Source organism: Chelonoidis abingdonii, chromosome 11 (assembly GCF_003597395.2).
Source record: "Chelonoidis abingdonii isolate Lonesome George chromosome 11, CheloAbing_2.0, whole genome shotgun sequence".
NCBI classification, from domain to species: domain Eukaryota; kingdom Metazoa; phylum Chordata; order Testudines; family Testudinidae; genus Chelonoidis; species Chelonoidis abingdonii.
In genome coordinates this window covers 43,913,153-43,938,056 of record NC_133779.1, presented here as the reverse complement: position 1 = coordinate 43,938,056, position 24,904 = coordinate 43,913,153, and the positions used below count along the sequence as shown (strand labels likewise).

Here is a 24,904-nt window from a genome sequence, read left to right as displayed (position 1 = left end):
CAAAAGATTTAACCTTCAGAGTAACAGCCTTTTGCATGTCAGTCTAGTCTAGTCATGTGACTACCTTCCTGCAGCTGTTATGGCCTTTAAATCTCAAATATCCAGTGCCTGAGGTATGTAACTTCAGCTGTCAGCAAACCTGCAACCCTAAATTGTTCCAAGTGGCCAGGAAGCAGGCTCCCAGCTTCTGAATGCAAATGGATTATAACAGCCGCTCATCTTGCCTGTTTTCAAGCTGTAAAGTTATTTGTGCATTTATGGGTTTAATTGTAGGATTTTTGCCTGCTTGTGTGTAAACTAGGAATTTAAAAGCCAGGGCTGGATTGAAGCATAGATACTTTAGGCCCATGTCAAGGTCCCCATCTTCTGGAACCATGTTACATCAGACTCTAAACTATATTTTGAAAAAAAGTAAGGGCTTGTCGACATGCAGTTTTTGTACCAATTGAATTGCTTGAAACCAGTATAGTTAAAACAAGCAATACCCCCCTTGTGTGGATGCAGTTATACTCGTATAAAGGTACCTTCATACCAACAGACTCATCCATATAAGGCAGTTATGTTGCTTTAACTCTTTTGGTAAAAAGTAGTGTCCCTAGCCAAAAAGGGGAAGTTTGGTACTACCCAAACTGTATACAACTATAGGCCTGAGTTTCTAGCCCTTGTGATGGCAAAGAAAAGCTTGAATATGTGAACCAAATAAAACCAAGACAGCAATATCTTCCAGAATACAGACAGCATGAAAAAATGAGGTATGAGCTGCTCTGTGCATCTCAGTTAGGTGCTAACTTCAAGACCCAGTGCTGGGTGGTTAAGAAAATGCCAGTGCCACCCCAGAAGAGGACTCTGTGTAGCAGGAGGAAAAGAGTGCAGTGGGCCCACTAGCTCTGTGGAAGCAGATACATCCAAGTTGCACAGAGTCCTCCTTACTACTATCTTACTGCTAGATGTTGGCATGGAAAGTATGCTTATTAAGTTTGCGGACAATACCAAACTGGGAGGGATTGCAACTGCTTTGGAGGACAGAGTCAAAATTCAAAATGATCTGGACAAATTGGAGAAATGGTCTGAGGTAAACCGGATGAAGTTCAATAAAGACAAATGCAAAGTGCTCCACTTAGGAAGGAACAATCAGTTTCACACATACAGAATGGGAAGAGACTGTCTAGGAAGGAGTATGGCAGAAAGAGATCTAGGGGTCATAGTGGACCACAAGCTAAATATGAGTCAACAGTGTGATACTGTTGCAAAAAAAGCAAACGTGATTCTGGGATGCATTAACAGGTGTGTTGTAAACAAGACACGAGAAGTCATTCTTCCGCTCTACTCTGCGCTGGGTAGGCCTCAACTGGAGTATTGTGTCCAGTTCTGGGCACCACATTTCAAGAAAGATGTGGAGAAATTGGAGAGGGTCCAGAGAAGAGCAACAAGAATGATTAAAGGTCTTGAGAACATGACCTATGAAGGAAGGCTGAAAGAATTGGGTTTATTTAGTTTGGAAAAGAGAAGACTGAGAGGGGACATGATAGCAGTTTTCAGGTATCTAAAAGGGTGTCATCAGGAGGAGGGAGAAAACTTGTTCACCTTAGCCTCTAATGATAGAACAAGAAGCAATGGGCTTAAACTGCAGCAAGGGAGATTTAGGTTGGACATTAGGAAAAAGTTCCTAACTGTCAGGGTAGTTAAACACTGGAATAAATTGCCTAGGGAGGTTGTGGAATCTCCATCTCTGGAGATATTGAAGAGTAGGTTAGATAAATGTCTATCAGGGATGGTCTAGACAGTATTTGGTCCTGCCATGAAGGCAGGGGACTGGACTCGACCTCTCAAGGTCCCTTCCAGTCCTAGAATCTATGAATCTCTCCATTGTTTCTGGAAAGTGAGGAGGGGGCTTAATGCCACAGCCCTGCCTATTTATGGACAGAGTCTGTTTTGCACTAAGAATACTCCCTTGCATCACTAGCTCAAAGATTAAACTTGCACACTCAGCATGTGTGTCAGTACACTAGTCTCAGGATACAAACAATGAGCAGGATTTAAAGACCTAGTGCACTACCTCAGAATGTAAAATCTACAGCTTTGTGAACACAATGCTAATGCATTAGCTTTGCCCATCTAGGGTGAATCATTAATAGTGAAGAGGATCTTCTAGTTGTTTGTTCTGTTATTTAAATCAGAGTGACCTCTTTTGAGATGACTTCTAAATGGTCTTTTGTCAAGGACTGTATCATTCCTGTACTGCAAAGGGAGAATATACAAACTGTTTGTATCCAGATATAAGATTCCTGTTGTGCAGTGCCATATTTATCACTGAGACCTGCATAGAATGTAGGGAAATACTTTTATGGTGATTTATTGAATAAGTGCATGGCCAGTGAGGTGCAGGTATTCATGTAGAAACAGCTCCACCTTATGGCGTTTGGTTTCTTGATGAATCCTTGGTTTGGTGTGTGATAGGTGGCTTGCCATGTAAGAGGTTTGAGTTAGAGTGCTGTCTTCTGGCCAACAGCAATTTAATATAAACGCCACTTGCTAGGACTGAGATAAATTGTCTTCAGATCTCATTTGAACAGCTTGTTCAGTTTACATATGTTTTTCAAAATTAAGTGAATGGAATCCTATGATGAACTGAAGACAGACATACACAAGTATTCCATGTGAATAGCTTTATAGACTTGAGAGTGAAGTTGTAATTTTAAAAAAATCAGGACATGTATGTAAATTAATGGTGGTCTAGCTGTAAACCTTTTGGGGTACAAAATAAAAATAAAGCTTTGCAATTCCCCAAACAATAACTGGCAATCTTTATCAGTGCCTCTTCCTCGCTCATTTTCTCTCCGTGACATGAGAATCTGTCAGTTCCAAGGACTGAGTGACATTTGTTGCTCCAATACAGGAGCATCATTACATGTAGAGGGGAAAAAGGAACTCTTGGTAGTACAATGCCTAGTGAGTTACTGACAATTTTTTCTATTTGCCAGTGGTAACTCCTTCTGAACATGAGACTGAAAATGCTTATATTCAGGTGCAGCAAGGTGACAGTTTGAAGACTTGATTTTGCTGATGTTGAATTATTGTAGAGTATTGGGAGTATTTTAGTTAACCACTTCAGTGGCTTGCAAAACCAAATTGACCAATAAACCGAAGCGAACTCAGAAAATGCAGATGTGCATCATTAAAGCTCTAGGACAGTTGTTAGAGCTGTTGCGTTATGTTTTGCGGAAGATTGGTACCGATCACTCAAGAGGCTTGTAATTTGATTCTCTATCCATTCTAGCACATTTAGATGGACTTCGTGTCCAGGTATATTAAAAGCTGCATCTATGGGATGGTGCAGAAAGGAGTCTCCAGATGGAAACTGCCAAAGCAGTGTGACAAACAACGAATGTTGTGCAGGTGATCCTAAGAAATACACCATGCTGTCTGTCTTTGGAACAAAGAGAATGGTCTTCACTTCATGTAGAATTCAAGCTTTACTGAGGCTGTGGGATTTTGCTTTGGGAAAAGTGGAATTGGCAGTGCTGGTCTCAAAGCTGTGTAAAAATGGAACCAAAATCTTGCCCAGTTTACTGGAAGGCTTATGTGGGCAGGCATTGGGAGGAGTGAGATGGGGAGCAGGAAGTCTGACAGAAGCTCTTGGTTATCCTGACTTGTCTATATAGAGCATAGACCTTGGCTTTCATTCAAGCCATGGTGGATGTGGGGGAGGGGGTCAATAGCGGACTAGTGCAATAACTTTTCATTTCTGTGACCCAGGCCAAGATTTGAACCGAGTTCACAAACGTCCTGACTTGTCTACATCACTGATCAGCCACACAGTGTGAAGCACTTTGAAGTCTCAAGCAGGAGAGATGCATATTTGGAGTAGCAGGGGATGTTGCAGGGCAGACTTGAGCTGCATTGGCAGGGTTGTGAGGGAGGGAGTCAGGACCAAAACAGCATGGGTGGTAGATGATTGAAACTTAGGTACCATTGGTAGAGACTGGGAGGTTGTGGGGATGGGAAAGACTAGAACTGTAGGAGTTGTACCAGGTCATGACTTAGGTGTACTAGCAGAGCAGGTGGAAGGTACTTTCACAGCCTCAGTTGTTGACACTGCTTGACTCAAGTGAGTGCTCTTAGTTCTTTGCTCTCACAAGCACCAAAATAAGTTATACATCTCTAGGTGAAAATAAAATCTTAAAAAAAGCCAATGAGACATCTCTCCAAATTGCGTAGTGCTAAGGAGAAAAGGGCACCCTGGGGGCAAATAGAGACCACCTAGCCATGTGATGATAAACGTGAAGATTGGTGGTATAAACGAGGGTGTTTACCTGCATAATGCCCACTATCACTAAGGTTAGTTAAATAGGTATGTAGAGTGGAGAATACAAACTGGTTTTGTTCCTTCCGTAAGCAGAGAGCTGAAATGCTGAATCAGGAGCACAGTCATATTTAATTTGGATGTGGATGTGAGTTAATCTGAGCATTCTGCTTTCTTCAAAGCCCTGTGATCCCTTTCAGGTGACCGCAAGTAAGACCCTCAAATGCTGATGGCAGAAAAGCTGCATGACACAATGTGGAATTAAGCATCTGTTCTGTGTCTAAATCTTCGTGTTTTGGCTTTACACAGTGCTGCTCTCATCTGTGCTGGGGAACAAATGGACTGTACAGGGAGGCAGAGCAGGAAACTGCTTTCTTTGTATCTTGAGTTGGAGACAGCAACTGTTGCTGTCTGTAATCCTTAAGCAGGTTTTCATTTCTGTTTGTTTTGGCCTCTCCTCAGCCTCTCTGCCCTGAGTGTGTGGGACAGTTAATTCACTGTGTTATCTCTGAGCTCAGCTTCTGCATTCACCTTTAACATTTTCTTTCACCTTGGCCTACTAAAATCTCTTCTTTTTATTCCTTGCTACCCTTAATCCCCTGCCCTCTCTGGTTGGGACTTACAGGCACACTTCATGAGTTTCCTATAGAGTAGCTTGTATTCGCTTAGCTGGCTGTTTCAGTTTCATAGTTCTGTTTTAATGAAAAATTCTGTATGTTGGGACACAGTTAGCCAGGAAATCAATGCAAGGAGTTTAATTATAAATACCAAATAGTGGGCAGTGCTCCATTAATCCTGCAGTAATTGAAGCGATTATGGATTACTAGGCAGCTTGAATTTGCAAGGTACTAGCTGCTGTTCATCACTGTAGGCAGAAACCTTACAGGAACTTCTCAGCTATAAGACTTTAATGGCTGCACTGTGCTCTTGATCTGTCCTTTAATGGGATAAAAAACAAGGAGTCCAGTAGCACCTTAAAGACTAACAGATTTATTTGGGCATAAGCTTTCATGGATAAAAAACTCATTTCTTCAGGTGCATGGAGTGAAAATTACAGATACAGGCATAAATATATATATATATATATATATATATATATATATATATATATATATATAGGCACATGAAGAGAAGGGAGTTACCTTACAAGTGGAGAACCAGTGCTGACAAGGCCAATTCAGTCAGGGTGGATGTGGTCCACTCTCATTAAGGACAGCTGTTATCTATATCTGGCTATTTGGACTCTCTCCTCAGACCCTACGCTACCAGCACTCCTATCCATCTTCAAGACATCACCGACTTCCTGAGGAAACTACAATACATTGGTGATTTTCCTGAAAATACCATCCTGGCCACCATGGATATAGAAGCTCTTTACGCCAATATTCCATGAAGATGGACTACAGGTTGTCAGGAACAGTGTCCCTGATGAAGCCATGGCACACCTGGTGGCTGAGCTTTGTGACTTTGTCCTCACCCACAACCATTTCAGATTTGGGGACAACTTATACCTTCAAGTCAGCGGCACTGCTATGGGTACCTGCATGGCCCCACAGTATGCCAACATATTTATGACTGACTTAGAACAACACTTCCTCAGCTCTCGTCCCTTAGCACCCCTCCTCTACTTACACTACATTGATGACATCATCATCATATGGACCCACGGGAAAGAGGTCATCCCTGAAGAATTCCACCTGGATTTCAACAATTTCCACCCTACCATCAGTCTCAGCCTGGACCAATCCACACAAGAGATCCACTTCCTGGACTCTACAGTGCAAATAAGTGATGATCACAGAAACACCACCCTATACTGGAAACCTACTGACCGCTATACTTACCTACATGCTTCCAGCTTTCATCCAGGACACATCACACGATCCATTGTCTACAGCCAAGCCCTAAAAATACAAGGCCTACAAGATTTCTATCAAGCATTCTTAAAACTACAATACCCACCTGAGGAAGTGAGGAAACAGATTGACAGAGTGAGACGGGTACCCAGAAGTCATCTATTACAGGACATGCCCAACAAGGCAAACAAAAGACCACCACTGGGCATCACATACAGCTCCCAGCTAAAAGCTCTCTAGCACATCAACAGCAATCTACAACCTATCCTGGAAAATGATCCCCTTCTCTCACAGGCCTTGGAAGGCAGGCCAGTCCTCACTTACAGACAGCCCCCCAACCTGAAGCAAATACTAGAAATTACACAGCACACCACAGAAACACTAACCCAGGAACCAATCCCTGTAACAAACCCCGTTGCCTTCTCTGTCCCCATATCTACTCTAGCGACACAATCATAGGACCCAGCCACGCCATCGGGGCTCATTCACCTGCACATCTACTAATGTGATATGCCATGTGCCAGGAATGCCCCTCTGCCATGTGCATTGGCCAAACAGGACAGTCTGTATGTAAAAGGATAAATGGACACACATCAGGAATGGTAACATACAAAAGCCAGTAGGAAAACACTTCAGTCTCCCTGGACATTCAATAACAGATATAAAAGCAGCCATTCTTCAACAAAAAATCTTCAAAAACAGACTTCAAAGAGAAACTGCAGAACTACAATTCATTTGCAAACTTAACATCAATTTGGGCTTGAATAGGGACTGGGAGTGGCTGGCTCACTACAAAAGCAATTTTCCCTCTCTTGGTATTGACACCTCCTCATCAATTATTGGAAGTGGACCACATCTACCCTGACTGAATTGGCCTTCAACATTGGTTCTCCAATTGTAAGGTAACTCCCTTTTCTTCATGTGCCAATATATATTTATGCCTGTATCTGTAATTTCGCTCCATGCATTTGAAGACGTGGGGTTTTTACCCACGAAAGTTTATGCCAAAATAAATCCGTTTAGTCTTTAAGGTGCCACCGGACTCCTCATTTTTGTGCATACAGATATAAAAGCAGCCATTCTTCAACAAGGGGGTTTAGAACGATGCAATTGAACTTGCAGTAGGGCTATACATAACATTGAGCTTTACACAATGAATTTCCTATATATTCTAATTGCTGTGATCCCTACTTCCAGAGTAGGGCATGTTACATTGACTCTTCTCTGATGTGTACAGTAAGTGTGTAAAGCTTCAACAGTTAACTGGATTTTTGCATGTAATTATGGTCTTTCAATTGCTGAGATGTTTTTCCTCTGTAGTTGGATTCTGGGTATTTTCTCCATGCCAGTGCCAGGGCTTGGTTAAGTGCTGCTGTTAATCAGGATGTCCAAATCCCAGCAGAGAAACCCAGAAAAGTATTCCGCACCAATGAGAGCAACCCGGTGAGTTACTGCCATATGTCAACTAGCCAGTTCCCTAAGTACATCAGTGTCTGTTCTTAGGCACCCTGGACCCAGTGGTCCTCACTGACTGAGATCATATGCTACTTACGAGTGGGAATGAAGGGAGAGGTGGTTCTTCATAATAGCTAATCCCTGCTCCTTTAGGGTGTGAATAACAAACCTTCAAAACAGGGCCAAGACCCTTTCTGAAATCTCTTTGGAACATGTATCGATTCTTTCTCTGCAGCTGTACAGATGAAATGGGCCATGTAGTGTAGCAGCTCAGATGTGGGCGAACTTGGCATCGGACACCATTAATTTCAACTTCAGGATTATTCTTTTCTGACTAACCTCCCCGGATTGGCTATTAAGGGAAAAAATAACCCAGCACACCCTACAGGCTTTATAATTCTAGCTGTAGTCTCACCCTCTCTCAAGCACAAAATGAAGTGAAATAAATGAATGAAATAAGCCTTTGAGGAGCTTTTCCACTGCCTCTGTAATTGGAGTCTCTTGCACTGCTGATTCCTTTGAGGTCTCTATGGAAACAGCCGCATGCAGATGATCCAGTCATGTGATCAGACCATCTCTATAGACTGCACAGAAGAGCCCAGATGGCAAGAATTGTCTCCACTGTCCTAGGTCTAGGATTTATGTTGCCAAGCAACTGGCTTCAGAATTCCGGGGCACATGTCTGATATGTTTGGCAACAGCAACCAATGCTGCTTAATGAATCAAATCCATGTCCATATTGTGGATCACTCCTTACTGTACAGATTCTCCTGCGGTTTATCTTCCCACCTCATTCTATAACTTTTCTCTAGAAGTTAAAATGCTTGGTTACAGGAAAGTTTCTCTCAACAGCACTGAGGCAACAACGTGAAAGCTAAATGCTCAAAAGAGACTGTAGAATTGGCACCTTCTTACTTAACAGCCCTGGTCCCTGTGTGTATTCCCAAATAATATCTTGACAGGGTGGAGGTATGATTGACTTGTCTAGATCAAAACTGATTTAAAAAAAAAATATTTGCAAACCCAGGAGACACCCTGGACTGTGCTACAGCTAGTAGGAAGCACTGCTGCTTCCAGACTTGCATATACTTCACCACTGTACAAGAAACCATTTTGTGGATCACCACCACTGCTAAATAAATAAAATCTAGAAACAAGTGTATTCTGACTCTGAGCAATATGATGATTATTCTGCCTGGGTTGTACTTTACTGCCCCACTCTTAAGGGAACCTCTGTACACAGACAGATGTGATGGCTCATCTAGAGTTCAGCATCCCATGGTTCTTACAATTTGTATTTTAACTTCACAGGCCAACCATGCAGAGCAACATGAGGGTCAACACTACAGCATCCCCCTCCAGGAGGTGAACGTGGTGTTTCCACATGGACTGCCCTACCGCTTCCAAATGCAGGTACTCTGTTTCAGTGCTGGTTGGGGAGACGTGGGGAGCACTGGATGTGTAAGAGGACTGTGATGTGAGGGATAGCAGGCAGCCACATTCCTGAGGCACCTTCACTGAGAAGAACACAGTTGTTTTGGGTCCATAGAACACTGGATTTTCTTTTGGCAGTGATGGCATACAGTCATGAGTGATCCTTCCGTGGGAGGGGGCTGGGTCGAGAGAAGATTGATCTTGCTTTGCATAGTGGAAGGGGGCTGGGGAGTAGAGATTAGTGGGATGTGATTTAAGTTTCCTCAGTCTCTAACTTATGAGTCTATAACAGGGGTAGGCAACCTGCAGCACGCAAGCTGATTTTCAGTGGCACTCACACTGCCCGGGTCCTGGCCACCGGTCCAGGGGACTCTGCATTTTAATTTTAAATGAAGCTTCTTAAACATTTTAAAAATCTTATTTACTTTACATACAACACTAAAGTTTAGTTATATTATAGACTTATAGAAAGAGACCTTCTAAAAATGTTAAAATGTATTACTGGCACGTGAAACCTTAAGTTAGAGTGAATAAATGAAGACTCGGCACACCGCTTCTGAAAGGTTCCTGATCCCTGGTCTATAATGTGCTATGGGTCCAGGCTGTCTGAGCACAACCCCTCTTGGGGACTTGGATGGTGTCATTTCTGTGTAAAATAGACTTGCTCATAAAATGGCTTTAGATCAGCAAAAAAAAATCTTGCTCTTTCTTTCCGTCTGTGACACAGATCTCAGTCTGGTGGGGTTTACTCTGCAGCTATAGCATACTGTTTAACATGCATTTCTGGACTCAGAAATGATCTGTGAATCATTAATGTAAATGAACCAATGACAGGGAAGCAAGGCACCTAACGCCACCTGTTAAAATATTCCAAGAAATTCAATGAAACATCCTATGCCTGAGCACAGTGGGTCTCCTCCTCTTAACATTTGCATGGCTTTTCTCTTCATGCTGTGCTGTAATTAATACTTCAGTATCAATTTCGTGGCTTTGGTTTATTGTTGGGCCCTTCTTGTTCCTGATTGTATCCGAGTGCAGACAATAGTGTATGTGCTCCCAACATAATACAGCGACCTAGTAAGTTACAAGCCTTATAGTTTGTGTAAACTAGATACTGTGGCCTTTTAAAGGTTCAGTTAAATATCTGGGCAAGTTTCTTTTTCTTTTCAGAAAACCAGTACATCTCTACCTCAATATAACGCTGTCCTTGGGAGCCAAAAAATCTTACCGCATTATAGGTGAAAGCATGTTATATTGAACTTGCTTTGATCCACCAGAGTGCGCAGCCCTGCCTCCCCAGAGCATTGCTTTACTGCGTTATATCCAAATTTGTATTATATTGGGGTAGCGGTGTAGTAATTAAAGTTCATTATAGACTGCCATTTATGTTTGCCTTGCTTATTTAGATTTAAATTTAAATTCAAGCTTTTTAATTAAATGTAGAGAAGTCTCCAACTGGGAAACATTTAAGGCAAATGGTTCTTCCCCATATAATGTAGCTTATAACAATGTACATGCAGGTGAATTACATTTGTGTGCTTGTTAAGCGACATCTGCCATTAGTCACAGTGCTCATATGGTACAAGGAAAAATAGCGAAAAAAGAAAGTAGTGACAGCAGTAGTCTGAAGTGGGAAAACTTTGTATTCATTGATCATTTTACTTTCAGCTACTGGTATAATATTAAGATTGCAACAGTGTCCCATATACTCCAGGATTGCAGAATTCACTGTCAAGTCATCCTTTATTGCAGAATTGTGCTCCAGAATCTAAGCGTTCATTTAAAATAATTTCCACTACTTGTGGTTATGAAGAAAACCTTAGAAATGGGAACCAAACGTAACCAAAGAACATTGTCTTTCTGAGTGTGTTAACTGCCTGAAATACCACCTTGGAAAGGTGCAAACTGTCCTGTACATCTTAATGAGTTGCTGACTGTGAAACCTAAAAATGACAACACAAACATCCACTGTAAACTAGTATAGCCCAGAATTCCAAAGTGCTACTCATGCACTCTCTGCTGCCAAAAAGATGCAAATAGCACTGTTAAGTGGCCAAAATCTCAAGCTTCCCTTCTCTGTTCCCCAACCTTCTGATGTGCATTTATGCACTGTCAAGAAAGAAAAATCTGAAGCATCAAAACAAACTACACATCTGTGTAAAATTGAACTGGGGGTAAAATCCTGGCCCCACTGAAGTCAACGGAAGTTTTTTCACTGAATTTAATTCACCCATAGTATGAAAATAAATGGGCTTCTGTCTTGGCACATTTCATATTTAGTTCTTTTAAAATGTTAGTTTTAAAATTTAAATACAGCTATTGCAGAATTTCCAGTCTGTCGTAGCAGAGTGCATGGTTAGGGAGTATGAATATCTTGAGCCTCAAGACGTCCTCTGATCCCTTCAAGGGTTGTAAGGAGATGTTTCCTACCATGTGCAGCATTGCATGACTGGCTTAGGAGCATTAAGGTAGGAGGACTTGACGACTGAGGTGGTTATCTTCTTCCTTTGAAGCTTTGGGTATTGGCCACTGGATACTGGACTTGAGGGCATGTTGCAAGTTCCGTCTTTAGGGAGGCAGGCAGGCAGAGGTATTGTTTAGTGTAGCTGGTAGTTTTTGGACTTCAGACAGGGAGTAGATTGTTTACTATTTGGCAAAGATGCTTATAGCCCTTGATAGGTGCTCTTTTGAATATATTGTAAATCAAAATAAATTGGTCTGTTCCAATCTTGGCAGGTCCTATGAGATTGGAATTTTCAAGTTGGTTAGTTCTAATATAGCATTCCTAGTAAGTTTGAATTTTAAACTAATCTCTATAATATGTTAATATGGAAGCAACTAATAAATTCCAAGGCCAGAAGGAACCTGTGTGATCATCTAGTTTGTAGGGTACTTATCAGGAAAGTGCTTCTGAATAAGACAGAGCAGAAAAGGTGAAGGAAGGTCATGATACAGACTGGAAGGGTTGTGACACACTTCTGGCGGGACTGGTGTTACTGCAGCCCTGAAAGACTATTGTATAACTCAGACATAATCAGAGTAGGAGCTGCTGATGTGTGCTTAATAGGTGGCTCCTTGTTCCTATTCTGTCTCTTGTCAGATGAAGACGTTCAATGAAAGCTGCCTGATGGTGCGGAAACCAGCTCTAGAACTCCTTGGTTATCTGAAAAACACCAACTTTGCACACCCAGCTATCCGATATGTTATCTGTATCCTTTCTTCATTTGTCTTGCTCTAGAATGCAAGTTAAATAAGGGAAGCTGAGCTTCCTGCACACAGAGGGAGATGGGATTCTGACCTCATGTTGGGTGGCACGGGTCAGCCTCCCACCTTCCTTAACTATGTGAGGAAAGGGCATTGGTGGGGAAGGTGGGAGGCTGACCCATGCCACCCAACATGAGGTCAGAATCCCATCTCCCTCTGTGTGCAAGGAAAAAAATATCCATAGCCTGGAGACTCTCCGTCTGAGATTTTCCTTGACAGTTTATGCTGGAGATGGGGAGAAGGGAACAGGGAAAACTATGACGCTGTGCCATGCTGTTCATTACTGTGCAAAACAGGACTGGCTGGTGCTGCATATTCCAGATGGTAAGTACTCTGGTGATACCTCTGAATGCATAACGTTGTGTGTGCTGTAACTAACCTACAGGGAAGGCAAAGCAGCTGAAGACATTATAGACTGGGAAATTTTATTCATCATGGTTTTCCCATGATTGGGATATAAAAAGTTATTAAGAGTAAAACATAGAAGAAAACAGGCATTGAATAGTGTTGTTTCCCCTGTGCGCGCCCGCGTGCGCGCGCACACACACACACACGCGCGCGCCTCGTGCTCTGTCAGTACAAACTAGTCAATCTGGGTTATGGATCCTGCTACATTTGGAGCTTGTGGCGAAATCCTGGTGAATGTTTGCTGTGTGGTTATATCCCCAAGGGTGGGGTATGCTCGTTATATGGCATAGTGATTTTCCTTTAGTGAATACAGAATGAGGAAAAAGGACCAGAAAGAAAGCGTGCAGTTACTCTTAGCTAAACAGGACAATTGTTTGTTTTGTTTCTGTTTCACAGCTCACCTCTGGGTGAAGAACTGCAGGGAGCTTATGCAGTCCTCCTATAACAAAGAGCGGTTTGACCAGCCTCTGGAAGCATCTATCTGGCTTAAGAATTTCAAAACTTCAAATGACCACTTCTTAAAAGAGGTCAGTAGATTCTATTGAGCCCACTGGATTAGGAACCAGGGGAAACTTACAGGAACAGCTTCTTCTAGAAATTTCATGGGGATGTGCTCCCTCTCTTGGAATCTCTCTCCAGTGGAAGGGGGTCCACAGATCTGTTCATTTTTTTGAGAAGCATTTCCTGGGTTGGTGGTGAATGTGCATTTACATTGGATAACTTATCATTAATCATGTAACTTATTTGGATGTAGGTTTCAGTGGGGTTGGAAATGCATTAGAGATCCCTGTGTTTGCAAAGGGGTCTCACCACTGGGGGAGATCTGAGATTTTGGTCATTATATCACTGAGGGATGCTGCACCAAGAAATACCCTTCTGTAGCTATCTTTCCCAGCACCTCTGGAGCAGAGTGGAGGCTCCTACTGCCCAGGTTTGTTGAGTTGCCCCTGAAGTGGGAGCTTGGCAGTTCACACTCTCTATCTATGTTCAGTTACCCTACCTCCTGCCCCAATTCTCCTTTTATTACAGATAAAAACACAACAGACATACATGTGGAGCAAACGGGAAAGCACTGAGAAGGGCAGACCACTGGGTGAAGTGGTGGAACAGGTGAGGGAATGACAACTGCCTATGGTATTGCTGGAACCTGTCAATAATATGAAAATGAGATATGAGCCCTGTAATGGGGTTGGGACACACCACCTGGCGCCTCCCACTGGTGACTCTCTGGGAATTAGCTCTGTCCGGCGGAGCACCCCCTCCTGGTGGTGTCCCATCCGTCTTTCTGCCCTCAGTTGCTGTCTCTGGACTCGTGTTGCTCCCTGCTCGGCTGCATCCTCTTCAAGGCCACTGCTCTCCAGCAGTGCCCCTTAGTCCATCTGCACCCCCTTCCGGGGGTCGGTGATCAGCACTCCTACACCCCAGCGACATGTCCAGTTACCCTCTGAATCCAATCCCTCATGTCAGGGATCTGGTGTAGTACCAGGGCTGCTCCCTATGGCCAATGGCTGGGTGTATTGCAAAGGGGGAGACCCAGGCCTGCCCTCTACTCTGGGACCCGGCCCAGGGACCTTCTGGCAGCAGCCTTGCTGTCGTCCTTCTCTCCCCTCCGCTGTCTGTTTCTCTGGGCCACTTCCCATATAGCCCCTTGCACCCGCTAGGCCCTTCCTTTCAGGGCCTGCAGCCTGGCAGACTACGGGCTCAAGCTCCCTAGCCTCCCAGAGCCCCGGCCAGTACTGTGCTGTGCTGTCCATGATACTAGTCTCCACCCTTGGAGACTGACCTTCCCCTATCAAAAGCCTGGGACAGACTGCCTACTCCCCTCTTGGGCAGCCTTCTTATAGGGCTGAGCCTGGCCCTCATTGGCTATCTCCACTCTGGGCCCTGATTGGCTCACAATAAGCCCTTCTTTAATTGGCTCCCTGTCTGCACAGGCGCCCTGACCTGCTGTAGCCCACACTCACAGGGAGTGGGGTAGTCTGCCCCACTACAAGCCCAGTGAAGGGAACGGGAAGAAAAACTATATTTACTGTTTCTAAAGCATTGTGCAAGCATTAGTCCTGGGAAGTTGGAAGGGTTGTTATCTGCACCTTGCAGATGGGAAGACTGAAGCATGGAACTAGACCCCTCAAGGACTACACACACACAAAGTCTGTGTCAGGGCTGGGATTAGAACTCAGGAGTTGCTGACACCTATCCCTATTCTCAATCTATTTATTAGACCACGCTGGCCCTTTGGGAGTGGAGGACAGAGTCTTAGGTCTCTCCTGTCTCATCTTTCTGCTCTTCAGAGAGAAGTTGGTGCCAAGGCTTCCTGATTGCACATGGCCTGCATTCTCTCCCTTTGCTAATGTTGTGTACCCATCCATTTGTAGGGTTTAACTCGAGTGAAGAATGCCAGTGATGCTGTGGGGGTTGTGCTGAAAGAGTTAAAGAAGCAGTGTCCTCTTGGTTCATTTAGACTTCTGGTGGCGGTAGATGGTATCAACGCTCTCTGGGGACGGACAACATTGAGGAAGAAAGACAAAAGCGCTGTAGGAAATTACCTTCCTTTCTTGTGGCTAACAAAAATGGAGAAACCTAAGGGGAGGGTTTGGTTCCACCTTTGGATGATTATTTCTGGGGCTGTTAAGTTCTAGCAGTAATAAACAATAAACCAGCTTCTCTAACTCAGAGGATTCTGCAAACTGTAGCTCTCCAATCAGGATTCTGCAATGCAGAATATGGAAGTGAATGACTTCACACAACCAAGAACAGGAGAGCATTCATTTTGCTCAACACCCTTGCCAATATATAGCTTTATTTTGTATAGTTATTTTCATACAATCTGCTTTTCCAAAATTCTTGAGGTTAAATATGACAGTGTTAAATAATAGCAAAGGAAGAAGGCATTTACATGATATAAGCAAACAAGAGGCTTCCAATCTGGATTTTGAAGGAACTGGAGAGTCACTGAGGCAGAAATATGCAAGGAGCATGGTTCAGGTGGAAGGTGCTGCAGAGGAAAAAGTTCTCACACCTACACTGCTGAGAGTGTGAAGGGGGGGGGGCAAATCTAGGTGAAATGTGAGGAGAATAATATTGTATAAGGGTTCAAAAACAGGGAGGGCAATTTTGAATTGGATCCTGAAATGGAAAAGAACCCAGGTCAGTATGAGGGAGAAGGTGGGATGGGGGTAGCCTCATTGATTTGGAGAGGCCTTATCAAAATTGATAAATGCACAATAATGCACAGTGGAAAAAATAATCCCAACTTTAAATACAAAATGATCGGTCTAAATTAGCTGCTCCCACTCAAGAAAGAGATCTTGGAATTGTCATGGATCACTCCCTGAAAACATGTTCTGTGTGCAGTGGCAGTTTAAAAAAACAAAATTAACAAAATGTTCAGAACCATTAGGAAAAGGATAGGTAATAAGACAGAAAACATCTTAATGCCACTAGATAAATCCATGGTATGCACACATCTTGAATACTGCCTGCAGTTCTGGTCGCCCTGTCTCAAAACAGATACATTAGAATTGGAAAAGGTACAAAGAAGGACAACAAAAGTGATTAGGAATATGGATCAGCTTCAGTATAAGGAAAGGTTAAAAATACTGTGTTCATCTAAGAAAAGAAATAAATAAGGTGGGTGACGATATGATAGAGGTCTATAAAATCATGAATGGTGTGGAGAAAGTTAATAGGGACGTGGTATTTACCTCTTCACTTAGCACAAGAATTGGAGTCACCTAATGAAATCAATATTTCATCAAAATTTAAAACAAACTTCTTCACATAATGCACAGTCAACTTATAGAACTCGTTGCCAGGGAATGTTGTAAAGGCCAAAAGTATAACTGGGTTAAAAAAAGAATTAGAAAAGTTTATGGAGGATAGGTCCATCAACGGCTATTAGCCAAGATGGTCAGTAATGCAACCCCATGCTGCAGATATCCCTAAACCTGTGACTGGACAACCAGAGATAGATAACTTGATAATTGCCCTGGCATTGGTCACTGTCAGAAGACAAGATACTGGGCTAGATGAACCTTTGGTATGGCCGTTCTAAGGTTAAGAATTTTAATAGTCCAGGTGAGAGGGGATTAGGGCCTGGGGTAGGTCTAGCACATGACTAGCTCTCCAGACACAGGAGATGTGGAAGAAGAGACTGATATCAAGGATGATGCCAGGCCTACAGAGAGGGAAAGCAAGTCGAAGTCCTGAGTTGAGAAGGGTTAAGAGTAAATAATAGCGTTAGTCTGTTGAGATGCTAGAACTGCTCTTTGAGGTTCTTGACAGGTGGAATATTTTGCTCAGTTGTAGCTTTTCCCATAGAAGGGTGACATAATTGCCTTAATCAAATGAATTCAGATTATGTTTGCCATGTGCCTGTATGGCATGAAATGGATCATCTTACCAGTATCTCATTCCCAGAAACTGATCTCATGGCAGATGGCTGCCTGTGGAAAAGCTTCTGCCTTCTTCCTGTGCATGCTTTGTGTTTCGGACAGCCCCTAAAAATCTCAATGGCATCTCTGAAGGAAGCTCCAAATAGTTCTTGCACTGCAGCCACTGTTAAACTGTTGTGCTCTGGGTTTTTTTGCTTGTTTAAGCATACAAAGGAACCTCATGTGTAGGAGAGGAACTGGGAGACAGGTACAGCTGGCTGGAGAAATCACTGACATTCTGTCATCATTAGGTATCTCCAGAGGAACTGACGCTTGTCCACAATCTGAGGAAGATGGTGGGGAATGACTGGGTGAGTGCACATGGGGGCTTGCTGCCAAGTCATTGCACAATGTTCAGAGCTAAATGCTGACGTCCAGAGCTGTGAGACCTTCTGAGGGGCTTCCTACTGGGAATTTACAGAGCTGTGTGACTTGGGGAGTTACCTCTGATTAGTAATTTTACACTTATTCCATTTCTTCCTTTCACTGACAGATGTATTACAGGAAAAGCTTTTAAAGAATGTGGTGGAGAGATGTTTCAGCTGAAAGCTTTTTAAACAACCTTGACTGCATAATAGAAGCCTCACTTTATTGCAGGGGTGGGCAAACTTCTTGGCCCGAGAGCCACATTGGAGAATAAAAATTGTATGGCAGGTCATGAATTCTCACAAAATAGGGGTTGGGGTGCGAGCTCTGGAGTGAGGCTGGGATGAGTTTGGAGTGTAGGAGGGTGCTGTGGGCTGGGACTGAGAGGTTTGAGGGAGGGGGATCGGGGGCAGGGTTCTGTCTGGGGGTGTGGGCTCTAGGGTGGGCTGAGGATGAGAGGTTTGAGGTGCAGGAGGGTGCTCCAGGCTGGGACTGAAGGATCTGGAAAGTGGGAGGGGGATCAGGGCTGGGGCAGGGGGCTGGGGCGTGGCTCAGGGGATGCAGGATCAGAGTAAGCGGCTCCCAGAAGCAGTGGCATGTCCCTTCTCTGGCTCCTACACAAAGGCGCAGCCAGGCGACTCTGCACACTGCCCCATCTGCAGGCACCGCCCCTGCAGCTCCCATTGGAGTGCATAGGATCCAGAGCAAGGCCATGCCACAACTTCTGGGAACTGCGTGGTGCAGCCCTGACCCTGCGGCGCAGCAGGAGTGCTGGAGCAGGGCTGAGCCGCATGGTGCAGCCCCCAACCCGGCACCCCAGCCAGAGCAGGGCCAAGCCGTGTGGTGCAGCTCGTGGGCTGGCTTAAAACATCTTGTGGGCCGTAGTTTGCCCACACCTGCTTTATCACCTCCAGATTGCTTTTTATGTTGTGCTGAATGTCTGCTCATAATGGCCAGACCTGGAATGACTGGGAAACCATCATAGCAGTGGTCCCCAACATAGTGCCTGTCGGCACCATGGCGCCTGCCAGGGCATTTATGTGTGCCCACCTAGTGCTCAGCAGGGGAGAGAAGCCGCGGCACCGTGCCTGCTGGGGACAGAGAACTCGGAGGCTGCAGGCTGCGGGTGCCAGTGTTCTCTGTCCTCTTGGCTTCTCTCTGCATTGCCCAGAACTGGCATCAAAAAAACACAAAAACAAAATAAACCACTCCGACTATGCAGAATGGGAGGAATGCCACCCCGTAGCATATGCTGTCCCAGGCACATGCTTGTTCCACTGGTGCCTGGAGCTAGCCCTGTATGTGAGTAATTGTTGGTGCCCACCACACACTTCTGAAAACATGAATGTGCTACTGGCCACAAAAAGGTTGGGGACCACTGCATCATAGCCTCTTCTCAGATTCTGTACAGTGCCACCTAGTGAAAAAGCTATTTCAATTCCAGCTTCTCCCAATAGAGGTAGTGTGGAGATCCTATAACTACTTCACTACCATCCTTAAGTCTCTGTAATCAGTCCCATTCCCTTCAGCACTGTCTCCTGGGAAGAGCTGCCCAAGAACCAGTGCTGCTTCCTTGCTTTCTGCCCTGCATCCTGCTGGAACTAGAGTAGTTGAATGCTCTTCACAGCCAGTACTTCTGCTCTGTTCCACACATTGCCTAGGAGAAGCTGGGACTAAAGGAAATTACAGGATTCAGAAGGAAAATGCAGGATGATATCACAGGAGACGGTTAATGATTCTAGACAGGTGAGAGGTATCTGTCCTGTATCTAAGGCTCCTTCTAATCCAGCTCTGTGTTTCAGAATGGAGGTGCCATTGTGACCACTCTTAGCCAGACAGGCTCTCTCTTCAAACCACGTTCCGCTTATTTGCCCCATGAGTTGCTGGGAAAGGTGAGTTATGGCCTCTGGCTTCCTCTCCATTGATACATGTAAAGCAATGGAAATAATAATACTGATTTGAGACCTGCCTCCTCAGCAGATATGATGGACTGAATCAGTCTTGCTCTGTTCAGTCATTCTTGCATGCTGTCCCTTATGCTTGGCTCAGTCTCCCTCAGGGCTGTCCCTAGTTATTTTGGTGCTGTGTGGGGCCCCAGGACTCTCTGGGTGGGGCTGTGTGGGGCCCCACCCCAGGCCTCCATGTGGGTGGGGAGGGCGCTAGCTCCAAGGGGAAGTGGGGCTGGCCACTTCCTGCAAGAAGTGGAGTGACCCGGCCCCAGCCTATTCCGCTCCCCTGGCTCCCAGACTTGGGGGGAGGGGCGAACTGCCCCCTCAGCAGTTTGTTCGGTGTGGCTGGGAGCCAGAGGAGCGGAGCAGGCTGGGGCCGGGTCACTCTACTTACCAGTGAGTGCAGGGCACCTCAGGGGAGTGGGGGCAGGGCTGGGGTAGGGCAGGGCAGAGCAGGGGTGGGGGCCCTGGAGAAGAGCTGGAGCAGGGGCTGGAGCAGCACGCAGCTGCACAGGGCACCAAGAAATTTGGTGCCCCAAATTTCTTGGTGCCCTATGCAACTGCGTACTGAAGCATGGGTTAGGACGGTCCTATTACAATGTGACTACCAATCTCCATATCTTTCAAATTGTTCCTTACGCTCTCTTTATCTAACTTCGTCATAGTCTTATTCTTCAGCTTGGCCTGTGTGAAAGGGATGGGGGGATCTTGCCTTTTAACATAGTGAAACAGGTTGTCCAGCCGAGTCTGCCCCAGTGCTCCTGCTTTTTGACTTCTCATTCTCAGCTTTTTGCTCTTTCATTAGCCCGCTTCTGCACAAATAACCGGTGTATTTCAGAGTTCACTTAATCTCTGTATTTTAGTTGCCTTCCTGGGTTACATGAACCATAGAGCTATTCTTTTTTTAAGCAGTTCTACTTAGACTTGCTCATGGCTAGGCTGTGCCTTATCTCTCCGCAGCTCAGACCATTCCTTCTGTCTGCCTCTCAGTTTCACTTTTCCCTTCCAGGAAGGTTTCGACACACTGGACCCTTTCATTCCCATCCAGGTTTCCAATTACAGTCAGCGAGAGTTTGAGAGCTGTTATCAGTACTACCTTGACCGCAAGTGGCTACAACACGAGAGAGGTGAGTTCTGCCCCCCTCCCATGTGACGGAATGAAGACAGCTGCATATACTCCAGTACTTTCAACTTCCATCTCCACCACAGAGAAAGATGAGCTCTGTGCCCTTCATACCATTATTCCAGCTGTTAACCCAAACCAAGAAACTTCTTGTTTTTAAAGCTAAGTGCTAACAATAACGCTACCTATTGTATTTATAAAATCCAAGAATTTAAAGGAGTAGGGACAATCTAGATCTTACGTTGCCCTCATAATAAACATATGCATTATCATCAAGCATAAAGAGAGGCATATTTCATCAAACACAAACCTCCTTTTCCCAATGGATTTTTTTAAAAGGTCATTTAGATCCTGAAATGAAGGTAATCTTTTATGGGTTATAATTAAATAGAAAATAGCATTGCAGTATCTTGCAATGTACATTCCTTTTTTAGAAAAGTGCTTAAACATTTCAACATTCTCAAGCAATTATATCGAACCATTTATATACAGTGTATAGTTAAATCTACGTGTAGATGTGATCTTGCATTTGAGACATATGTTCCACATTCTTTCAGAAGAGCTTTGTCAATATATTTTGAGGTAAGAATACAGATACACTAGTAGTGCCATACTATAGCTCTCTAGATCTAGAAAAGTATATTGAGTGCATAATGCTGAGGGAGAGCAGAGGCAGCAAATCTAATATTATAATGATGATATTGGGAGATATTAGTTACCCACATATACACTTGCCACATGGCATAACAGCACCAAGTTTAGAGAAGCAATTTCTCATCATTTAAAGTGTTCCTAGCAGAGTTATTTCTTGACCACAGAAGAGGAAAGGCTATTCTCAACTTACTACTTAATGCTTGGGTGTAAGAATGACAGTTGCTGAGCCACTAAATAATAATGATCATATTACCATAATTAGGTTCAACATCTTATGGGGGTGTAGGATAACAAAGTAACACAGCTACACTAAACTTTTTAAAAAGGGAGATTGCATTAAAATGAGGAAACAGACAAAAGGTCCTAAAGTCAAAAGCAAAGAAAGTGAAATCCTTAGCTATGATGTGGATGCTACTTAAAACCATATAAGGCCTGAAATAAACCAATGTGGCTCAATTACAAGGTTGAAAACTTAGACACACAAAGTGAGTGAGGTAAAATCTTTTATTGAACCACCGTCCCTTCACCTACCTTGTCTCTCTCATATCCTGAGACTAACACTGCTACAACAAGATTCAAAACTTGGAAATCTAACCCTAATGAAGCCAATAAACAGGAACATAAATTACAGCAGGTAGAATGTTGAACTAGTCAGATACCCTCAGCATTTTTAATTAACAGTATCAACTCAAAGAAAGACCTGGACACCATTGTGGAGTGGTTAATGAAGATCTTGGCTAACTGCTGCTGTGCTCGAAAAAGCAAACTTTTACAATGCATAAGGAATAGGATGGAGAATAATACAGAAAATGTCATAAGTCAGTGGCTTGTCTCTTCTGGAATACTGTGAGCAGTATTAATCATCCCAACACAAAAAGGATATTGTAGAATTAGATGGTTTTGAGAGAAGGATAATGAATTATCAGGGGCCTGGAAAAACTCTTGTATGAGGCAGATTTAAAAGATTGGGATCACTTATCTTAGAAAGGAGATAAATAAGAGGGGATGTAGTTTTAAAAAACATAGTGAAAGGTAGAGTGGGAGCTCCTGTTCTTCTTGTTTCATAACATGGGCTATTTCAGTAAAAGTGAAGGGTGACAAATTCAGAACTGGCTGTGGAGTTCAAGAATTAGCAAGAGTCAAAGAGGGACTGAACATTGATAACAACTTTTGGATATTCTTGTTTATAGGTAATGTTGCCAAATTTGAAAGGGATATAAAATCCTGCTTCAGGTTTTAAGCCCATTGCTAACTATTAGGACTAAGTGAGTGGGAGTGATGGGGGCAGCAAGGGTATGTAACAGGTTGCTGACATATCTAGATCAATTGGTAAACTAGGTGCAAACCAACTGTGTGTTTGAAGATGGCTAAATGTATGCATCTAGCAACAAAGAATGTACGCTATTCTTTCAGGATGGAGGACTCAATCTTAGAAAGCAGTGACCGAAAACGATCTGGGCGTTGTGGTGGATAGTCAGCTGAACATTTGCTCACATTGTGATGCTGTGGGTAACAGGGCCAGTACAATCCTTGATTGCATAAAGAGGGGGCTCTCAAGTGGGAGTAGCAATGTTATTTTACCTCTGTATTTGGCACTTGTGCAACCACTGCTGGACTATTGCATCCAGTTCTGCTGTCTACAATTCAAGGACGTTGATGAATTGGAGACAATTCAGAGAAGGGCCTTGAGAACAATTAAAAGATTACAAAATGTGACTTATGATGATAGACTCTAGGTGGTCGATCTGTTTAGATCATGAAAGAGAAGGTTAAGGAGTGACTTAATTAGTCTGTGAGTATCTACAAATATTTGATAATGGACTCTTCAGTCTTGGCAGAGAAACTTAACATGGTCGAATGACTAGAAGTAGAAGCGAGGCAAATTCAATCCAGCTATGAGGAGCAAATATTGGATAGTGAGGATAATTTGAAACATTGTCCTGATGGTTCGAGTGGAGCCTCCATAACTGACCATGTAAAAATGAAGATGGGATGTTTTTCAAAAAGATGCTCTAGGAATTCACGTGGGGAAGTTGAATGGGGCTGTGTTAGACAGGGCATCAGTGATCACAGTCGTCCCTTCTGGGCTTGGAATCTATGAGTTTATAATAAAGCTTTAAGGGTCAGTACACTGGAGTCCTAACACAACTGAAGAACTTGTTGCTGGTGTGGTATTGACAGGGTTCCTCTTCTCTCTTTGTTTCAGCCAGTACAGAAGAAGGGAGAAAGGAACTGCTGTTTCTCAGCAACTCCAACCCCTGGCAGCTGGAACGGATCTCTGCTTATCTCTGATACTAAGGCATCTTCGCTGGCAGCCACTGCTGCCTTTTAATCATAAGATAGAGCAGCAAGAAGGCTGGTTATCATATGCCCCCTTGGCTACTTTGCTAGACAGAAAGAACTGGGCTCTCTTTCCCAGCCCTGACAAGGAAAGACTTTGTGGAAAAGCTAGGTGAGGAGGAGAGCTCTGCACCAGCGAAGGAGAGGCTGCAGGGATAGAGGGGGAAAGAACAGGGTTGGGGTGGGGCTCCTGCACCTGCCCCTATCAGGGTTTCTCTAGGAGAAGCTGTGATGACCCTGCACCAACAATAAATGAAGGTGGTGCTATCTGTGCTGTCTGAAGTTGAATGAGTGATGGGCGTGTGGGCAGTCTCTAGCTGTTCACTTTCCTGGCTGCATTTTCTGTGGCGCTGGCAGGTAGCGGCAGCCCTGGGGGGAGGAGACATCTCAGGCCAGGTGGGGCTGGCAGGGGTGTCATGGGGCTGGCTCTATAAGTGTCCTGGTGGGAGGGGAAGTCTCAGGCCAGGTGGGGCTGGCCAGTGGCAGGTGTACAATGGCCCCAGTGGCTCCATGGAGCCAGGCTCATGCTCAAAAAGGGCCCCGGCCTGCTCCGCTTGCACTGTGCCCCAAGACCCTGCCAGCTGGCCTCTCGGTCTGGGGTCTGATCTCACCCCGCCGTGCCCCGGCTGGCCTCTCGGTCTGGGGGCTGATCTCACCCCACCGTGCCCCACTGCCCTGGCTGGCCCCTCAGTCTGGGGGCTGAGCTCACCCCGCCGGGCCCTGGCTGGCCCCTCGGTCTGGGGGCTGATCTCACCCCGCTGTGCCCCACGGCCCTGGCTGGCCCCTCGGTCTGGGGGCTGAGCTCACCCCGCCGGGCCCCGGCTGGCCTCTCGGTCTGGGGGCTGATCTCACTCCGCCGTGCCCCACTGCCCCGGCTGGCCCCTCGGTCTGGGGGCTGAGCTCACCCCGCTGTGCCCCACTGCCCTGGCTGGCCCCTCGGTCTGGGGGCTGATCTCACCCCGCTGTGCCCCACTGCCCTGGCTGGCCCCTCGGTCTGGGGGCTGAGCTCACCCCGCCGTGCCCCACTGCCCTGGCTGGCCCCTGTGGTCTGATCTCACCCTGCTGTGCCCCAGTGCCTGGCTGGCCCCTCAGCTTGGGGGCTGATCTCACCCCGCCATGCCCTGGCTGGCCCCTCACCCTGCCAGGCCCCACTGCCCCAGCTGGCCCCTCGGTCTGGGGGCTGATCACACGCTGTTGTGCCCCATCGCCCCGGCTTGCCCCTCACCCCCCGTGCCCCAGTGCCCAGCTGGTGCCTCGGCTTGGGGGCTGATCTCACCTCACCGTGCCCCACTGCCCCAGCCGTGCCCAGCTGGTCCCTC

General features: G+C 45.1%; 1 protein-coding gene across 6 annotated transcripts in view; it reads left to right on the top strand.

Moving 5' to 3' along the window:
• DAP3 (death associated protein 3) overlaps positions 1-23,852 on the top strand; it is a 28,504-nt gene extending 4,652 nt beyond the window's left edge. For 2 of the 6 annotated variants that reach the window (XM_032767181.2, XM_032767183.2), the window contains 11 exons: positions 7,480-7,602; positions 8,926-9,027; positions 12,149-12,257; positions 12,544-12,636; positions 13,117-13,247; positions 13,750-13,830; positions 15,096-15,254; positions 17,405-17,464; positions 19,322-19,411; positions 20,478-20,595; positions 23,452-23,852. In XM_032767181.2, coding sequence (XP_032623072.1) covers positions 7,480-7,602; positions 8,926-9,027; positions 12,149-12,257; positions 12,544-12,636; positions 13,117-13,247; positions 13,750-13,830; positions 15,096-15,254; positions 17,405-17,464; positions 19,322-19,411; positions 20,478-20,595; positions 23,452-23,537 — 1,152 coding nt within the window. In that variant the 3' untranslated portion in view covers positions 23,538-23,852. The remainder of the gene's footprint in view (positions 1-7,479; positions 7,603-8,925; positions 9,028-12,148; positions 12,258-12,543; positions 12,637-13,116; positions 13,248-13,749; positions 13,831-15,095; positions 15,255-17,404; positions 17,465-19,321; positions 19,412-20,477; positions 20,596-23,451) is intronic. The other 4 variants (XM_032767185.2, XM_032767186.2, XM_032767184.2 and 1 more) reach the window with 3 other exon arrangements.
• Positions 23,853-24,904: the final 1,052 nt, after the last annotated feature.